This window comes from Leptopilina heterotoma, unplaced genomic scaffold, assembly GCF_015476425.1.
Source record: "Leptopilina heterotoma isolate Lh14 unplaced genomic scaffold, ASM1547642v1 Lhet_67, whole genome shotgun sequence".
In the NCBI taxonomy this organism is placed as follows: Eukaryota; Metazoa; Arthropoda; class Insecta; order Hymenoptera; family Figitidae; genus Leptopilina; species Leptopilina heterotoma.
In genome coordinates, this window is record NW_025111155.1 from 724935 (window position 1) to 746157 (window position 21223).

The window sequence follows — 21223 nt, forward strand, 5'->3', positions numbered from 1 at the left end:
ATTAATAGTAATGCAAATAATAATTTTGTAAATGGTAGCTTTTTTATACTTCCCCCTCTTTCGAAAAATAGTCTTTATTTTTATTTAGAAATGTCCCAATGGAAAATGCCAGTGTAGTGCCAATGTTCACCACTGGCTTACACTGAGAAAATATTTTGTATAAACTTTAGTCAAAAGTTGAGTAAAATGGCTACACATGCGCTTTTGAATAAAGTGTAACCAACTGTAGTTCAAATTAAATTTCTAGTAGGTGAAAATAAAATTGTTTAGTTTTTAAAATAAACTTCATAGAATTTTAATAAGTAAAACTTAAATTTCAGTCAAGAGTTGAGCAAAATGTGAACGAGCTATTGGTAAAATATGGGGGAAGAAAATGGTGGGAGGGACTAGAAAAATGATCATTCTTACTTATCGACCGACGGTTAATTCTAGGATTAATTCCTGTATTATCTACATTTTACAAATGAAAAAAAATTAATGATCGATGGTTGATTTTCATTTATAGCACGAATTTCTGCAATACCTACACATTTTACATTAACATTACCACTGTTTCACTCATACACCTTATAATACATAATACACATATATACAACACTCATACATATAACCTAACCTAACATACACATATAACGCGCAATACTAATACTAATTTCGCTCGCAAATACATTGAAATGAATGATTTGAACTGTCCTTAGGGAGCGTTCACAAATGATGTCACGCAATTTTTGGAGATTTTCGACCCCCCTCCCCCCTTTCACGCAATTTTTGCAATTTCACATGAAAAAAATACATTGTGTCACGTTTAGTAGAGACCCCCCCCTACCTCCAAAAGCGTAACATCATTTGTGAACGCTCCCTTATATACTAAGTGGCAGAGTTGATTCACGACTTGTGAGAAACGCACAGTGGAATTTTTTTACAATTTACTGTTCAAAAATGTCTATATACAGCCTACAATTTTTAACCGATTTGAGTGTTCTTTGTTTTTAATTAAAGGAGAATAAATTCTTAAGACATCCCTCGAGGCCGATGTTTGAGGTATTAATTGTTTATAATTTTTTGTTTTAAACAAATTAATACAATTTTTTAATAAAGGACGTTTATTTTTTTTATTCCGTTATTGCACATGATCTAAATCAGTTCAAATTAATATAATATGACCACAAGACAACTAATAAAACATTAAATTATTTATTTAAATTGTTATAAACAATATTAATTAACAAATAGATAACTTTGATTCCTTTCCACTAAAAAAGGTTTTTTTACACTTTTTTTTAAATTTAAGTTCATTACAAGAATATATGTCCTTTTTGATTAAAAGTAACTTATTTAAATTGTTATAAACAATATTAATTAACAAATAGATAACTTTGATTCTTCTTCACTAAAAAATGTTTTTTTCCACATTTTCTTTTTAATTTAAGTTCATTTAAAGAATAGGGGAGGGTAGGCTACATTGAACCAGGTTTTTTCTAAAGTCCAAGAACTAATGAAATTTTACAAATTTTGATCAGGTTTTTGTATCAAAATAAAACTGAAGTACTCCTTTAGTTAATACACATGTTACAAACACAAATTATTATGATTAAATAATAAAATTTAATTTTTTTCTAACCAGTTACACTTTTCTTATTTTGAAGGATCTGTGTCTACATTGAACCACCTCTAATAAAACACTACAACTTACTTCGAAAATAATATTTGCACTTACATATTGTACAAAATCTTATTTTCCACTCAAAGAATAGAAAATTGTTGTGAAATAGTTATTATTTGTTAATATAGGATATTAATATACATATTTCGATGTTAGATTTCGTAGCAGAAGTGACAGTTTAAGTTTATCTCGTTGAAAATTGTGATGAAAGCATGTCTTTCAGTATTCTTTTTACTAATTAGTAGAGCAGACAACTTTACAACTCTTAAAATTAAAAATTCTTTGCTTTTTCGGGTGGTTCAATGATGCCGCACTAACTGTATACACATGACATTCACAACAAAAATTGTTTATAATAAATTTATTTAAGATTTTAAATTCTGTATTACATCGGAATATTGAAGTTGACACCCTAAGCGAAATAAATCACAAGTTTATTAATTTTTAAAACTTCCTATTTAAAAAAAAACTTGATTATATTTCCACAAAATTTTTTGTTTTGTACGTGAAAAACAATTTTTTTAGTTATTCTTTATAAATAATAAACCTACGTGCCGGAAATTTTTGGACATAGTCTGTTTCAGTAAAACTAACTTGGGTGATTCTCCGCGTAGCGCAGAACTTGGTTTTTTTCATGTTGTAATGGAAAAATAATAAATAACTTTCATATATTTTTACAATTCCAACGTAAAAAGGTTATCTATATGTTTAGAAACAAAAACCAATAATTACTTTTGTATCTAATATTATAATTTTTCATAAATAAGCGGTTTTAAGGCTGAAAACGTCAAATTTTTACCTGTCCCCATAGGAAGTTTAGAGAAAAAAGTTAATAATTTTAGTAATATGCAATAATAAATACAATTACTATTGACATTTTAGTATTGTCTACTTTAGTACAGTTGAATAAAAATTTTTTTTTTTTAAATTCATTTTATATATGTTTTTTTTCAGTTTATGCTTGACAGCAAATTTGGATGCTATTTATTATTTTATTAACAAACAGTGAATTATTTAAATGAAAATCAAATGTTAACTTAAAATTACTTTTGTAAACACAGAAAATAACTTCCTTAAGTTAATTCAGGAAAAAGAATCAATGTTCTAATTGATTTATTCATTTTTCACTCATTTTATGTTGGGAATTTGAAAAGGGAATCACAAAATAGTCTCCACCGGCATCCACCGACCCTTAAATATTTTATTACAAATTAAACAATTATTTATAAAAAAAGGTTAAATAAAGCGTAGTTATATTGTTTTAGTCAATACAAATGAAGTCCATTTGAAACCGATTGAAAATTAATGATCCTTAATATGAAACGAGTAGATATGCAAATTAGGTAAAGAGAGACATTCTTATTTATATTTCCTTTAGAGAAAGAAAGAAAGGTAGCCGTTACTAAAGCCAGCGTTACTGGCGCCGTTACCCAGACGTTACCTATTGTGTTTCAATTAGAAAGTATATATATATATTGACTTTTGTCTATAATTTTCCTTGCGATGAAGGAAGATACCTGGGTCCCTCATTTACAAAGGCTATTGTTCAAGGGTTCGTATTGTTTGTGGTAATCCTTCGTAGGGTCTAATACAGGTACATATATATATATATATTGGCCTCAGAATCAATCTACGAGTGCGAAGAGGACACTCACGCTTAGGGCCTACCACCACGTTCTTAAATATAAGAACGAAAATTTAATTTCAAAATCATATCGTCGATTATTTTCCTTGGGGCACGTTCTACGTGTCTTCAACGAAAAAATTAAGTTTAAAAAAAAAATTTATAATTCCTGGTGAATCCACTCACTATATGTGAGTGAATATAAAGTTAAATAAATAAGTGAATTATAAGTGTGAATAATTCGTGAATTAGTGAATAGTAAGTATTAGTGAATATAATTAGTGATAATAAGTGAATAAGTGAATAGTAAATTAATAATAGAATTACATTAACATACTGTTTGTAAATTTTTTCAATCATTATTTATTTAAATAATTAAATTGAGTTGTGTTTAGTTTTAATAAAGTTAATTTTTTATGTTTATTAATAAGTTTATAAAAATTTGTTATAATTTATAAATCATCTATAATTGGATAAAAGGCAAAATTGGAAATTGGTTATATTGGATTAAAGGCAAAATTGAAAATTGGTTATATTGGATACAAAAGCTGGAAATTGGTTAATTTGGTTAAATTGCAAAATTGGAAATTGGTTATATTGGATAAAAGGCAAAATTGGAAATTGGTTATATTGGATACAAAAGCTGGAAATTGGTTATATTGGATAAAAGGCAAAATTGGAAATTGGTTATATTGGATAAAAGGCAAAATTGAAAATTGGTTATATTGAATAAAAGGCAAAATTGGAAATTGGTTATATTGGATAAAAAGCAAAATTGGAAATTGGTTATATTGGATAAAAGGCAAAATTCGAAATTGGTTATATTGGATACAAAAGCTGGAAATTGGTTATATTGGATAAAAAAGCTGGAAATTGGTTATATTGGATAAAAAGCAAAATTGGAAATTGGTTATATTGGATAAAAAAGCTGGAAATTGGTTATATTGGATAAAAGGCAAAATTGGAAATTGGTTATATTGGATAAAAAGCAAAATTGAAAATTAATTATATTGGATAAAAAGAAAGCTGGAAATTAGTTAAATTGGATTAAAGGAAAAATAGTAAATTGGTTATATATTGGATAAGAGACAAAATTGGAAATTAGTTTTGGATGAAAGACAAAATTGGACATTGACTATATTGGATACAAGGAAAAATTTAAAAGTTTTGAATAAGGAGAGAATTGTAAATTTGTTTTTATTTTCTATAAGAGGCAAAATTTGGTAATAACATTGAATAAAAGGAAATTATAAAATTTTTAATTAAATGTATAAAACTTGATCTTAAAATTCTAATGTAATATTACTATTTTTAAATTTTTAATTCCTTGATATAAGTAAATTTTATAAAATAAAAGAACAATGTCTAACAAAGGAGAAACTGTTAATTTGACTACTGATGATTTAAGTATTGTTGTCACTGAAGGAGCAATGCTAAATAATGATCATATGTATGAATTTTAAAAGCTATTGGGAAGACAATCAAATTTTTTTTATAATATGCAAAATACTTTGTGTTTACAAACACTTGATTTGATAGTTCCAGTCGAGAAAAGTAAGCAGCACATTCAAATACTTTTTAGTGGATCTTATAAATCTGGTCATTGGATTTGTACTTATTATGATGGAATAAGCCTTTACATTTTTGATAGCCTTAATAAAAAATATTTAAATCATGATCAAAGAGATTATTTAATTAGATTATATCCCTTTGAACCACCAGTAGTTTTCACAACTGTTGATCAACAACCAGAATACAGTCTTTCTTGTGGAGTATATGCAATAGCATTCGCAACATAGTTGTTTTTCAATATTATGCCCCACTCTGTCAATTAATATTATTGTAATATGAGAAATCATTTAATGCTAATGTTCGAAAACAATAGTTTATGTAAATTTCCCTCTGTACAACTTTCTAATAGTAGATCTTGCATAGTTGCGTATGACTGGAATTGCCTTTTAAATAAAAATGATATTCAACTTCTGTATGGAGAATCAAACTTTTCTAAAAACTCTATTAAGAAAGAAATTTCTTTCCCGAGCATAATAAATGAAATAAATGAAGGAAATATTGCATCAACAACACTTAAACAAAGTAGGGCTGAAATTCAAAAAAGTTATCGTGAGAGGCAAAAATTAAAACGTAAAATTGATAATGCAAATTATTCAGAGAAGGCACACACTTCCATTTCTTTTCTGAGAGAAATAAATAAAATAAATGAAGGAAATATTGCATCAACAACACTTAAACAAAGTAGGGCTGAAATTCAAAAAAATTATCGTGAGAGGCAAAAATTAAAACGTAAAATTGACAATGAAAATTATTCAGAGGAAGCATACACATCCATTTCTTTTCCGAGAATAATAAATGAAATAAATGAAGGAAATATAGCATCAAAAACACTTAAAGAAAGTAGGGCTGAAATACAAAAAAATTATCGTGAGAGGCAAAAATTAAAACGTACAATTGATAACGTAAGTTATTTAGGTGAAAAGCACACTTCAACTAAGAAAAAACTTCAAGTCGAATCCAAAATTGAATATACTGAGAACCTTAAATTAAAAAATGAAAATAGTGATACAAGTTCTTTGTTAAAAACAAAGAATACTCGATTAAAGCATCAAATGAAAAATGAGTTAAATGTTGAAAATTATCTAGGTCCAATGAATAATTACTGCACACATTGTCAAGCTAAACATTTTAAAGATGAAAAAGTTGCTGGTAAAAAAGTTAGTTTTAATGACTGCTGTAGTCATGGAGGTGTTGTGATAACTTCAATACAATATCCAGATGAATTAAGGCTTTTGTTAGAAGGGTTTCATCAAAAATCAGGTCACTTTAAAAAGAATATAAGACTGTATAATAATTCTTTTTCTTTTGCATCTTTAAATGCTAATGTAATTAATTTTAATGGCAGAAGAAGAGGACCATTTGGTTATAATATTCAAGGTCAAATTTACTATCAAATTAATAGTGCTTTATATCCGGATAAAAGTGAGGATCCATGTTTTGGTCAATTATTTATTTATGACCCTGACGAATCAATCAGATACAGATTAAAAAGTAACGAAAATTTGGATGAAGATGTTTTAACATCTATAGAAAATATTATGAGAAATTCTAATGCATACACAAAATCTTACATGATGATGTCAGAGGTAATTCAAATAGAAGCTGAATTAGCAAGACAAAAAAATGAAGAAATTCCTGAGTTACAATTATTGTTCACGTTGAAAAAAGGCTTTGATAAAAATAGATACAATTTTCAAAGTTTTAATGAAGTTGCTGCAATTTTTAATACAAACTCTGAAGGAGAAATACCAGAATCTTATGTAACGGTTTATAATAAATCTACAAAGGAATTGAAATTAGTTAGTAATTTAGATCCAAATGTTGAACCATGGATTTATCCCATATTTAATCCACTTGGAAATAAGGGTTATAATATTAATATGATTCGTAGTGATAGTGATTACAGAAGTAGAAATCATACTGTTTCTAGGTCTGCCTACATTAAATACATTTGCTGTAAGAGATAAAGAATTTAATCAATTTTTATATGGAGGTAGATTGTTTCAACAATGGGTGGTTGACAACTATGTAAAAGTAGAAAAAGATAGATTAAGATTTTGTGCAAATAATCAAGCTCAATTGAGAAGTGAAACATATAAAGGACTGATGGATTATTTACACAATCATGAGTTGGAAAATGATGTACACGTTGGAAAAACGCTTATATTGCCTTCTACTTTTATAGGATCACCTCGCAATATGGTGCAACAATATCAGGATTCGATGGCTATTGTTGCGCGTCATGGTAGACCAGATTTATTTATTACAATGACGTGTAACCCAAATTGGAAAGAGATACAGGAAAATTTATTCCCCTATCAAACTGCTGCTGATAGACCTGATATAGTAACTAGGGTTTTCGCATTAAAAGTAAAACATCTACTTAAAATTATTGTTGATAATAAATTATTTGGAGAGGTCAAATCTTATGTTTATGTTATTGAATTTCAAAAGCGAGGATTGCCACACATTCATTTGTTAGTTATATTGAAAGAAAATTCTAAAATATTAACAGTTGAAAGTGTTGATCGTTATATTTCTGCAGAAATTCCTGATGAAAATATCAATCCTATTTTACATAAAATAATAATGCAAAATAATATTCATGGACCTTGTGGAGATTGGTGTTTAATTAATGGAAAATGATCAAAAAAATTTCCAAAAAGTTACCAAGAAGAAACTACAATTGAAGAAAATTGCTATGTTCATTGTCGTCGAAGAAATAATAAGAAAGCGTATGAACGACCAAATGGATTTATCGTTGATAATTCTAATGTTGTTCCGTATTGCCCTAAACTTTCAGAAATATTTAATTGCCATATTAATGTAGAAATAGTTTCAAGTATCAAGTCTGTTAAATATTTATATAAATATATTCTCAAAGGGCATGATGCTGCATTTATTGTTATCACAAATGCGAATGGTGAGGTAACTGTTAATCATAATGAAATACATCATTATGAAGAAAATAGATATGTTGGTCAAGTTGAGGCAGTTTGGAGAATTCTAAGTAAACCTTTAGGGAAAAAAAGTCATAGCGTTAATCGCTTACCCATACATTTACCAAATGAACAGAATGTTATTATTCGACAAGAAAAAGATAGTAACGGCATTTCTTTCGATTTAAATAAAAATACAAAATTTTTGGATTATTTTAAACTCAATCAACGAGATAGTAATGCTCGAAAGTATTATTATTCAGAAATACCAGAGCATTATACATGGATAACAAAATCTCTTGAATGGAAACAAAGAATTCGTAAAGAAAAAGTATTGGGCAGAATGTATTCTGTTAATCCACACCAATTGGAGTTATTTCACCTTAGATTATTGTTGCTTACCGTAAAAGGAGCAACTTCTTTTGAAAATTTAAGAACAGTTAATGGAACTCCATTAACTGTTCTTAAATGAATCATGATATCATGAATCTTTTACAACTGCTTGTTTGGCATTAGGACTTGTAGAAGATGATAGTGAGTGGATTAGGACAATGGAAGAAGCTGCATTATGGATGATGCCTCAAAGGGCTTATAGAAATATTAAAACAATGTTATTTAACGAAGGATATAATTTAACTGACTTTCAGGGATTATTAGATATACAAGATGAAATTCATACTCAACAAGTTAATGATATAAGTATTTCAGAACATATTAACATAGGAGAACAGAATTATGCTAAATTAAATGTAAAACAAAAACTTGTAGTTGATTATGTACTTGATGCCCTAAAGGATTCTTCTTTTGATGGTTCTAAGTGCTTATATGTTGATGGTTGTGGAGGATCTGGAAAAACATTTTTATACATTACGCTATGGCATTTGTTAAGAAGTAACGGAATAAATGTTTGCAACATGGCATTTACAGGTATAGCTACGACTCTGCTTCCTAATGGAAAAACTGTTCATAAAGTTTTAGGCTTACCCGTTCCATTATACAGTGATTCATCTTCAAACATTAAAGTTCAATCTAAAGAAGGCCTCTATTTAAAAAATATGGATGTTTTTATTTGGGATGAAGCACCAATGGCTCCAAAATATGCTTTAGAAATTATGGATTATCTATTAAGAGATATAATGAATTCCAACGAACCTTTTGGTGGTAAAATTGTTATTCTAGGAGGAGATTTTCGACAAACTTTACCAATTAAAGAACGGGGCACTAGATCAGAAATAGTAAATTTATCAATAAAAAATAGTAAACTATGGAAATATTTCAAAAAATATTCATTAACAGATAATATGAGAGCTTTACCACAAGAAACGGAATTTGTAGATTTTTTACTTAAAATTGGCAATGGTGAATTAAATGATGCAGATGATAATGTTATATTACCAGAACATATTATTCAAGAAGGGAATGTAGATATTGCTGAAGAAATGTATAGTCAGTTTATACAACAAAATAAATTTGAGGAGATGTCGGAGTGTGCTATTTTAGCACCTAGAAACGTTGACGTTGATGATATCAATAAGAGAGTGGTGCGTCTCTTAGACAGTAAAGGTGAAAAAATATATAAAAGTATTGATTCTACTGAAAATTGTGATAATGGAAAATTTACTGATGTATTCTTACCAGAATATTTAAACACTCTCTCTCCACCTTCTTTGCCACCTCATGAATTGCATTTAAGAATTAATTCTGTTGTAATGCTTATTAGAAATCTTAGTATTAATGAGGGATTGTGTAATGGAACAAGGTTGCTTGTTTTAGACTTATCACATAATGTTATTAAATGTCAAATATTAACGGGAGATAAGAGTGGAAATATTGTCTTTTTACATAGAGTAACTTTATATTGTGAAAATTTATATCCGTTTACTTTTAAAAGAAGACAATTTCCTATAAAATTGGCTTTCGCAATGACTATTAACAAATCTCAAGGACAAACATTTAACAGAATATTTATTGATTTAAGAAGAGATGTCTTTAATCACGGTCAGATGTATGTTGCATTATCAAGGGTACGTTCATTTGATTCCATAAAAATATATTTGGGAGATAATAGAAGTAATATGTATATAAAAAATTATGTTTATACTGAAATTCTCGAGTCATTTTAATTAAGTTTAGTTTGTTATACTAAACAAACTAAAAAAATATGAATTTTTAATATTTTTATTTATTAAAGTACCAGCTTCTAATGTTTGAACGAGAATATGAGAGTGTCAAAAATATATAATGTAAATTTATTTCTTGGCTTTTTTTATTCACATATTTCATTAAGGGGGTATTCTGGTCTAGAGGCCTCAATTTTAGGCGTTTTTTCGAGTGGGATAAAAAAGAAACTTTAACATTTTTAGTATTTACTTTTTTTGGAAATTATTTATTAATGTTTAGAGAATACAGAAAAAAATTAGGAAAAATAATAATAAAAAATTTTAAAAGTTATAAACTGATGAAGTGGGGACTGAAAAAAATCAAGTGCGAACTGGTTGACAGTGTGGAGAGTTTTGTAATGCTCCAAAACAAAAAATCTAAAGAAATTCTTGATTATTAAAGGCTTCGCTATGGTCGGTACCTCGGAGAAAAGAAAAAAATTTTTTTTAGCAAAATGGCGACGATTTTTTAAAAAAGTTGTGTTTTTTGACACTGTTTTTTAACACTTTTGAATTTTTTAAAAATAGTGAACAAAAATATTTTTCAAAATCCGAGGTTGCGACCATAAAGGGATATACAAAGAACATTTTTGTAAAATTTGAAGTAAATCGGTTGAGTAGATTCTGAGTTATCGTGTCAACCAGAATTTTTTTCAGTTCCCACTTCAAAAGTTTATAACTTTTAAGATTTTTTATTATTCTTTTTCTAATTTTTTTTCTGTATTCTTTAAACATTAGTAAACAATTTGCAAAAAAAGTAAATATTAAAAATGTTAAACTTTCTTTTTTATCCTATTCGGAAAAACGCCTTAAAATTGAGGCCTCTAGACCAGAATACCCCCTTAAAAAAATTAAATGATTTCAACATTACTACTTAAAATTTCAAATATGTTAAATTTAGTCGAATTTATACTAATTTGAAATTAACAATTTTACTTAAAATAGCATACATTTAATCTTAGAACCAGAAAATTTTTGGAATTATAGGCCTCCTAGGTTACCTAAAATAAAAGTATTTTTATCTCGATTCGTAAAGTCTTTCTACAATTTCTTGAATTTGTTTGCCATTTTGGAGTCGACATTTTGAATTTTTGAATTTTGACTAAAGAGTTTGATATAGAGACCTCAAAACCCTCCGAATGAGTATTTTCAGCCAAATTTATAAACTTTAAAAAATTGATAAACGAATTGATATTCGTACTTCATTTATCACAGTGATTTTCCTTTTTTGTCATATACATTCGTGGTACGAATTATTTTATATTTAAATAATTATTATCTTTATGAGGAGGAAGCAAAGAGTTCACGAAATGAGCGAAAAGGACATTACAAAAATAAGTATACAACGTGGCAGCGATTTTTTAATATTTGCTTGTAGAACGACGATTTACTACACTGAGAAAAAAGAGGGCGCGTTACAGCACATTTTCGATTCATGTTGCGCGACTCAACCCTGTGTTCTGCTAGACACTTTTCTGGGGCGTGCAGCACGCCCTAAAGAGCGTGTAATACGCTTCAAATACAGCTCGCCTCGACTCAGGGGTCCGCTGCACGCCCCAGAAAAGTGTCTAGCAGAACACAGGGTTGAGTCGCGCAACATGAATCGAAAATGTGCTGCAACGCGCCCTCTTTTTTCTCAGTGTAGAGTTTAAAGTTTTTATTAAAATTACAAGAAGTTTTCGGACGACCAATAGAATATATACAAACCAGCGTTGTAAAAAATGTTTTTTCTAAATTTGTTTCATTCATGTAAAGTTTATATTGTATTTGTTATCAATAAATTATTTTTAAAAAATTTTTACTTTTTACCTTTAAACCTTTTTGAATCTTCAAAATAAGCAAAAAAAAATTATAGGAGTTTGAAAAGAGAATTTAAAATTTTAATAAAAATGTTTGTTTCCTTCTATTTTAGATCATTTATTGAAATATACGCTCAACTTGCTTGTAATATTAAATATACGTTACAGTAATACTACTCGGTAATATTTTGAATCATGAAAAAAATACCTGTATATTTTCAATCCGTCAAAAAAAAATTTTTTAAGAAAAAAAACAGAAGAATATACAAAAATTAACTTCAGGTGTGGACAGAATGAAAGAATGAATAAGACGATTTTTATAATTAATATTTTAATTCATCACTCGGCCCTAATAACAATAATCAAGTATAATTACATGTGTGAATTTGAACATATAAATACATATGTAATACACGTGTTAATACACATTTTTACTAGGGGGCCGTCTTAATTAAAATATAAAACATTGAGTTGAACGATCATTTCGATGACATATATTATGGTTTTACACTGTAAAAAATTTAGGGAGTTAACGGACTCGGGAGTGAAATTTTTCGAGTTAAAAATCAACTCCAAAAGAGAGTTAATTTCTAACTCCCTTCATTTAACACCCGCGCGAGTTATTTTTTCCTTAGGGAGTTAGCATTTGGGTGCGAAATTTTAACTCTCTTTATTTAACTCCCCTGGCACTATCCGCGTGCAAGCGCTTACGCTTATTTTAAAGGTCATTTGCTACACCAAAAATCATTAAATGATGCAGATGATGATATTATATTACCAGAACATATTATTCAAAAAGGGAATAGGTATACAAAATTTAAAACAAAATTTAATCCTTTAAAGATAAAATGTTTTTAATAACTATGTGTGTATCTTTAGAGTAATATTATAAACTTTTCGGTGTTAAAACATTTCCATTTTGAATAGCAGAAAGAAAGGGGCGTGCGTAGCACGCAATGTTAGTGACTAGTATTTTTTTTAAAAAAATAAAAATAACTGAAGGCGATTGAAAAAAGTTTCCACCGACCTTAGTCTCCACCGGCATCAGAATTTCCACCGACCTTTGTATTACGATGAACCTAGTGCAAATGTAGTGTTATGGTGCCACATATATAAGGAATAAAAGAAACCTATTGCTCAGAAAAATTTACCATAAATTAATTAAATAAATTTCCATAAATTACCACGAAAATTTTTATAAATTACCGCAAAAATTTCCATAAATTACCGAAATAAAAATTTTAAACTGTGATTTCTACTTTGAATATTTTTAAAAATTACCGACAAAATTTCTTTAAATTACCTTACAAATTGCCATAAATTTCCATAAATTACCAAAATCCAAATTTTTAATAATAATTTAAATTTTACATATTTTTATGAATTATCGCAAAAATTTCCATAAATTTCCAAAAATTTCCATAAATTACCAAAATTCAAATTTTTAATAATAATTTAAATTTTACATATTTTTATGAATTATCGCAAAAATTTCCATAAATTTCCATAAATTACCGAAATAATAATTTTTAAATGAGATTTATGATATAATATTGTTTAAATTACCGCAAAATTTTTTTTTGACAGAATGTGTCCAAACAGTGAATTAGTTAATTACTACACTTGTTTACAACCAAAATTATAAATAATTTTTCCGGCCCGCTATGGATTTTTCTTTCTAAAACCTTTATCTTCAAAAAAATATATTGATATTAATCATAACGATAAAAAAAAATTTTTTAAATTTCATAAACCAAATCGTGCGCTACGCGGAGAATCACCCTTATATATTAAATAAGAAATAATTTCACTCAGTCATTTCTCAGAAAATTGAAGTGGTTCACTGTTGATGCTGGTTCAATGTAGCCTACTCTCCCCTATATGTCTTTTTTGTTTAAAAGTTATCTTATTTAAATTGTTATAAACAATATTAATTAACAAATAGTTAACTTTGATTCCTCTTAACCCTTTGACTGTGGATGACGTGTATACTCGTCATGGCCCGAACAAGAAAAAATTTTAACGTATATTCGCAAAAATTCTTACTCGGGGGTTTTTGGGTCGCTGATCACGATTCTGAAGTCAGATTTTCAAAATACATCATTTTTAATAATATAATCGTCTGCCATATTAGATCCTCTTTGTCGAATTTTGAAAACCTAACATCGGATTAGCAATCAGCGACCCCGAAAATTCTAGATTAGCAATTTTCAGGCCAATCTAATGAATTTTTGAAAATTAGTTGCTATATTGAATCTGCCATTTTAAATTTTGAAAAACTAATAACAGATTCGTAATCAGCGACCACAGAAATCCTCGAGTAACAAATTTTAAGCAAATCCAATGAATTTATCAAAATCATGACCGCCATATTGGATCCATTATTTAAGTTTCTTTTAAAGAATATATGTTCTTCTTGTTTAAAAAAACTAATTTAAATTGTTATAAACAATTATTAATTAATAAATTGTTACCTTTTGTTCCTCTCCACCAAAAATTTTTTTTTCACATTTACTTGTTTTATTTAGGTTCATTTGATTAATATACGAATGTAAGTATAAGTGCTTAGTTTAATTTCACAGCCTATTTAAAATAAGTAGTTATACCTACATTCTTATATTTTTTAAATGAACCTAAATAAAAAAGTAGAGTACACTGAAAAACTGTTGGTAGAGCAGTTCCGCTATTGACTGTTGTGCAGCACTACTTAACTTTAAACTCACAGCTCTATCAAAATTAGGCAAGTTGCTCTCCTAAACTTGACTACCAATGGCGTTGGCGAGCGGCTGCTTGACAAAAAGGTCAGCAGCTCTATCAAAAAGGAGAGTTGCTCGCCCAAAAAGGAGAGTAACTCGCCCAAAAATAAAGTGAGCTGTGCGTTTCTTTTTAACGCAGCAGTTCACCGCATTGGGCGAACAGCTCTACCAACAGTTTTTCAGTGTAGCATTGACACAAGTGGGCCAACCGCCGTTTTAGTTTTACAAGTGACATATCTGTCTACCGAAATTTTTTTTCTTTCGTTATCAACAGAAGGTCGATTTTCAGTTGGTCATTTATCGTGGTTTCCCAGGCGGAAATTTCCAACCGGCGCGGATCCTAGCCCGTACTGACGCCAGTGTAACTGTACTGGCTCGGAACCGCCTGCCAACCGAATGTGAACGGGCATTCTACCGAATAGTGACTAGGCCAGGAGCGCGCTGGCAACCGGCTCGGAACTGGCATTCTACCGCCCGCTGACCGGCCGGGAGAAGCCGTTCCCTGTATAATTCAACCGGCTGGGATCTGGCACTCTACCGACCGCGGATTTTTCATTTAATAGCCAGCTGAGCGCTGGCATTCTACCGACTGACAACCGGGTCGGATCCAAATGATAATTTTAACAAATATCAATAAAAAAATAATAATTAATTGCAAAAGATAAATACTAATGACAATTCATTGACAGTTCACTTTACACATTATTTTTATTTTTTTATACACTTAAACGCAATTTTTTATTACATAGACATTTGAAAAATCCTAACGCTTGGGGGTACGAACCTACGCCTAACCGAATATTTACGCACCGAATTCACGCACGCTAACCACTATGCTACGCTCGCATGGGACTCTCAAATCTTAAATACTCTCAAGTGTCACAAGCTGAAATAAAACTTGTAGAATTACTACGCGTCAATGATACCGCTATATTTTCAATACTCTATTGAATGTATATTTAGGACTATTTCAATATTTCGTTAAAAAAGAAACTTGTTATATTTTTATTATCATATAATACATCCCGAGTCGAACTTTTAGACCTGCTTACCTCCTGGTAAGTATAATTTAACCCTAACCTGCACCTAACAAACCCTTGGTGTTTTTTTCCTCCTGCGTAAGTTCTATTTAACTCTGACAACTCCTTTTTAAGTCCTAATTGAACCTTAAACCCTGTATTGCTTCTACCACATTCTTACGCAATAGGAAATGTTACGCGCGGTACAAGATATTCAACTTATTATTGTTTTGCAAATTACAAAATTTTTTATTTTGAAAATTTCACGAAAGAATTCAATTATTTTCTAAAATTTTAATAAATCCTTTGAAAAAATTCAATTATTTTTATAAATAGTAAAATTCTTCCGAAGAATTCAATTAATTTTATAAATAGTAAAATTCTTTGCAGGAATTCAATTATTTTCAAAACAATTTTAATTGAATTCCTTAGATGAATTTAAATATTTTTTAAATATTTTCATAAATTGCAATTATTTTCCTAAACTTTAATAAATTCTTCAAAATAATTCAACTATTTTTATAAATACTAAAAATCTTTGCAAGAATTAAATAATTATTAACCCAATTAAAATAAAATTAAACGAAAGAATTTAATTATTTTCAAAAATTCCCATAAAATTTAGTTTCAACAAGAATTTAAAATTTTTGAAAAACAATTTAATTATTCTCTAAATATTTAAAAAAAATTCTATATAAGAATTAAATTACTAGCTCAATACAATTTTTTAATATATTCGTCAAAAGAATTGAAATAATTCTCAAATATGCTATGAGCATATTTTTTTATGAGCAGTTTTTCCAGGGTTTTTGGAGAGGAAAGAATTCTGTAAGTAAGGGTCAAGCAGTATTTAATAAGGTTCTAGGAACACCTGCTTTCCCCCTTTTACCATCTAAATTTGTCGCTAACCAGGGGTTTGCAGGAGGTAATCAGAGTTAACTTGCAATGCAAATAAACTCTGCTTTCATCCTATTACATCCTTACAAACCCTCAGTTTTAAGGAGGTAAGCAGGTCTAAAAGTTCGACTCGGGATATATTGAATAATTGTTTTTCAATATAATAATATTGAACGTAATAATATTAATAATTTTAATTAATATCTCAATAATAATAAATTTATTATTATTAAGATATTATTAATTAATTTTATATATTATTAATTAACATTAATATTATTGAGAATTAATAATAAATTATCAATATTAATATTAATTAATAATATATCAATAACCATAAATTTATTATTATTGAGATATTAATTAAAATTATTAATATCATTACCTTCATTATTATTATATTGAGAAACAATTATTCAATTATTATTGAGATATTATTAATTAATAATATATAATATTAATTAATAACGAATTTTTCTAATTATTTAATTTTTAAAAAAGTCTCAATAAATAATTACTTAATATATTGATTAGATTCATTTATTAATAATTATTTTCTAAAATAATGCAATTACTTGTAATAATTATTTAATTTATAATGTGACAATAAATGACGAGATCCGCAGTCGGATCCGCCCCAGTACCGAGCTAGTACAGACTCAACATATCTGTCATTCTTCCGACGCCGCAGAAGAATAAGATCAGCCGGCGGAAGAAATCCAGTACCGAGCCAGTACTGACAATAGTGGGAAGACGGTTCCGACAGTCGGAGCATAATCTGTACCGCGCCGGTTGCTTTTTCAGATCCGAATCGGTACAGACCGTCGGTACTGGCGGTCTGTACGGGCGCGGATCCCAGCCGGTTGTAAACTCCGACGTTCGTCCCACTTTTCCGCCTGGGTTACATAAGTTATTCATCGAATTGAATCGTGTAAGTAGCCTTTATTATAGGATTATAGTAGCAGACCTAACCTTACAAAATTTAAAGAGACTATTTCATATTGTCGCTAGGTGTTATGGCAACGTTATTTCTCGTCAAATTATGCTTGTGGACAGAAGTGGGCCATTTTCTGTAAACAGAAGTGGGGCACTGCATTGACGTTCCGTTTCGACATTTAGTGATTTTGTATAAACTGATGAAGTGGTTATATGAATTAATTTCAATTTTTTAGCAATCATGCCACCAAGAAAGGCTACACCAACTGGCTATGAACTCATTGACTACGACAAATTACTTTATGCTATAAATCAAATAAACCCTGCCAGATTTGGATTTACTATATGTCCACTTTTAAAGTGGACAAATGGTAGACATGTAGACATACGGTAAAAGTGGAAATAAACTATTTAGAAGGTGTTTGATAGCAAAAAAAAGTGTTAAATATGTAAAATGGATGTTTAGATAATAGATTTTAGCAAATATTGCAATAAATAAATCTCTAAATAATTAATAATTACTTGCAATTCCTGACAGATTCTATAAAAATAAATGTACATAGGTGGTTAGACTTTAAATAGTGGAAAAAAGTTCATAAAAAAACCAAAAATGTTAGAAAAAGCTCTTATAATTAATAAATTAACTATTCTATATAGTCGATTTATCCATTATTTAAGTTGAATTAAATCGTAAATTGTTCAATTATTAATGATAAATATGCGAACTGTGAGACCTGTCAATGTATTGGTAACATGCGTGATACTTGTAGCAGACTACGATTCACTACGATCATATTCTGAACGGCGGAACGAAAGGAACTGATTTGGATAAACGCGCGAAGTTTCAAAATGATGTGTAAATATAGTAAACATTGAAAAAAATTTCTTTCTTTGATTTAAGAGATATTACTAATAAAACATATCTTTTACCTTCAGAAAACTTTTTTTACAACAATGTAATCAAAAATTAGAAATTTAGCAAAACTTTTTCGATTATTAAAATAAATATATTTATTTAAATAAATATTATTCAAAGCTAAAAATCAGTATTTTACTTAGAAAAATAAATTTAAATAACAATTTTTTAAACAATTTTATGTAAAAAAAAATAACCTGAACAATTTTATTAATTTTGATTGAAAATCAATTATTATTGTATTTAGTAGAATACAAAAAATAACTCCTCCTACTTTAAGAAAGCAATTTTTTTTATATTTTATTCAATAGCACAAAAAGGGAGTAAATATTTAATTTTTAAAAAGTTACATTTAGTCTTAACTTCTTAAGAAAACAAAGACTTCTGGCCAATAAAAATAAACACCTCCTATTTTCAAAGTGCAATTTTTTATTTGTTGGTTTAGTTAAAGAAAATGGAAAAAGTGATTAATGTTTGAAAAATAACACATATTACTATATGTGTTATAGAAAGAAAAGAAAAAATGAATGATTTAGACCAATAAAAATAATAAACAAACTCCTCCCATTTTTAAAATCACTTTTTCTATCTGTTGGTTGAGTTAAACAAAATAGAGAAAAAAATTATATTTAAATTTATAATTCCAACCCCTAAAAGAAAAAATGGATGTTCTAGACCAATTAAAATAAAATTGAAACTCCTCCTTCTTAAAGAAACATATTTCTTATTTGTGGCTTCAATAGAACAAAATGGAGAAAATAATAATATTTAAAAAAGATAAAATTTAGTCCCAACCCCCAAAAAATAAAATTGATATTTAAGACCAATTAAATTAAAATTTAAACTCCTCCCTCTTAATAAAAGCTATTTTATATTTATGTATTCAATAGAACAAAATAGAGAAAATATCAAACTTTAAAAAATATAAGTCTCAACCCCTCACGAAAAAAACTGCTATTAGCCAATAAAAAAATCAAACTCCTCCTACATTTTTATTCATTGGTTCAGTTAAACAAAATGGAGAAAAATTTGTTATTTAAGAAATAAAACATATAATTCCAACCCCCAAAAGAAAAAATGGATGTTCTAGACCAAGTAAAATAAAATTTAAACTCCTCCTTCTTAATCAAAGCTTTTTTTCTATTTGTTGGTTGAGCTAAACAAAATGGAGAAAAAATTAAATATTTAAATTTAAAACATACTATTCCAACCCCCAAAAGAAAAAATGGATGTTCTAGACCAATTAAAATAAAATTTAAACTCCTCCTTCTTAAAAAAACCTTTTTTCTATTTGTTGGTTCAATAAAACAAAATGGAGAAAATATTAAACTTTAAAAAATATAAAATTTAGTCCCAACCCCTAAAAGATAAAATGGATGTTTAAGACCAATTAAATTAAAATTTAAACTCCTCCCTTTTAATAAAAACTATTTTTCATTCGTGGGTTCAAAAGAACGAAATAAAAATTTAGGAGGAGTTTGATTTTTTTATTGGCTAATAGCAGTTTTTTTCGTGAGGGGTTAAGACTTATATTTTTTAAAGTTTAATATTTTCTCCATTTCGTTCTTTTGAACCTACGAATGAAAAATAGTTTTTATTAAAAGGGAGGAGTTTAAATTTTAATTTAATTGGTCTTAAACATCCATTTTATCTTTTGGGGGTTGGGACTAAATTTTATATTTTTTAAATATTAATAATTTGTCCATTTTGTTCTATTGAAGCCACAAATAAAAAATATTTTTCTTTAAGAAGGAGGAGTTTAAATTTTATTTGAATTGGTCTAAATCCTACATTTTTCCTTTTGGGGGTTGGAATTATATGATTTATTTTTTAAATATTAATTTTTTCTCCATTTTGTTTAACTCAACCAACAAATAGAAAAATTGATTTTGAAACTGGGAGGAGTTTGTTTATTATTTTTATTGGTCTAAATCATCTATTTTTTCTTTGGGGGTTGGTAATATATGTGTTATTTTTCAAATATTAATTACTTTCTCCATTTTCTTTAACTCAACCAACAAATAAAAAATTGCACTTTAAAAATAGGAGGAGCTTATTTTTTTTTCTCCCTTTTTGTACTGTTGAACCAACGAATAAAAAAACTGCTTTCTTAAAGTAGGAGGAGTTAGAAGCTCATTTTAATTGGTCTGAAAAGTAAATTTTCTAATTATTTTAGAAAAACGGGAAAATATTGTCTATTTTATCTTTCTTAGTATAATTGATTGTTGCATCAATTCTATTTGTTTTCTGCTTTTTTATTTTTTAAATTCTACTAAATATAATAATAATTGATTTTCAATCAAAATTAATAAAATTGTTCAGGTTATTTTTTTTACATAAAATTGTTTAAAAAATTGTTATTTAAATTTATTTTTCTAAGTAAAATACTGATTTTTAGCTTTGAATAATATTTATTTAGATAAATTCATTTATTTTAATAATCCAAAAAGTTTTGCTAAATTTCTAATTTTTGATCACATTGTTTTAAAAAAACGTTTTTTAAAAGTAAAAGATATGATTTATTAGTAATATCTCTTAAATCAAAGAAAGCAATTTTTTCAATGTTTACTATGTTTACACATCATTTTGAAACTTCGCGCGTTTATCCAAATCAGTCCCTTCGTTCCGCCGTTCAGAATATGATCGTAGTGAATCGTAGTCTGCTACAAGTATCACGCATGTTACCAATACATTGACAGGTCTTACAGTTCGCATATTTATCATTAATAATTGAACAATTTACGATTTAATTCAACTTAAATAATGGATAAATCGACTATATAGAATAGTTAATTTATTAATTACCCAGGTGCGAATTTTGGTCGGCCGCCAGAGTTGGCAGGTCGGGCCCAGGTCGGCCCATCTATGGCTGCCAATAGGTCGGCAGCCAAAGTCGGGCCGACTTTGGTTACTGTTTCCACCCAAGTTTGGGCCGACTATGGG

The 21223-nt window shown here is 28.2% G+C and overlaps 1 protein-coding gene across 1 annotated transcript; it reads left to right on the forward strand.

Annotated features, from left to right (window-relative positions):
* Positions 1-8349: 8349 nt before the first annotated feature.
* LOC122510138 lies at positions 8350-17758 on the forward strand. The gene is made up of 4 exons (XM_043624575.1): positions 8350-8497; positions 8567-8959; positions 9134-9361; positions 17601-17758. Exons 1-4 carry the CDS (start codon positions 8350-8352, stop codon positions 17756-17758), a joined length of 927 nt encoding a protein of 308 aa, XP_043480510.1.
* Positions 17759-21223: the final 3465 nt, after the last annotated feature.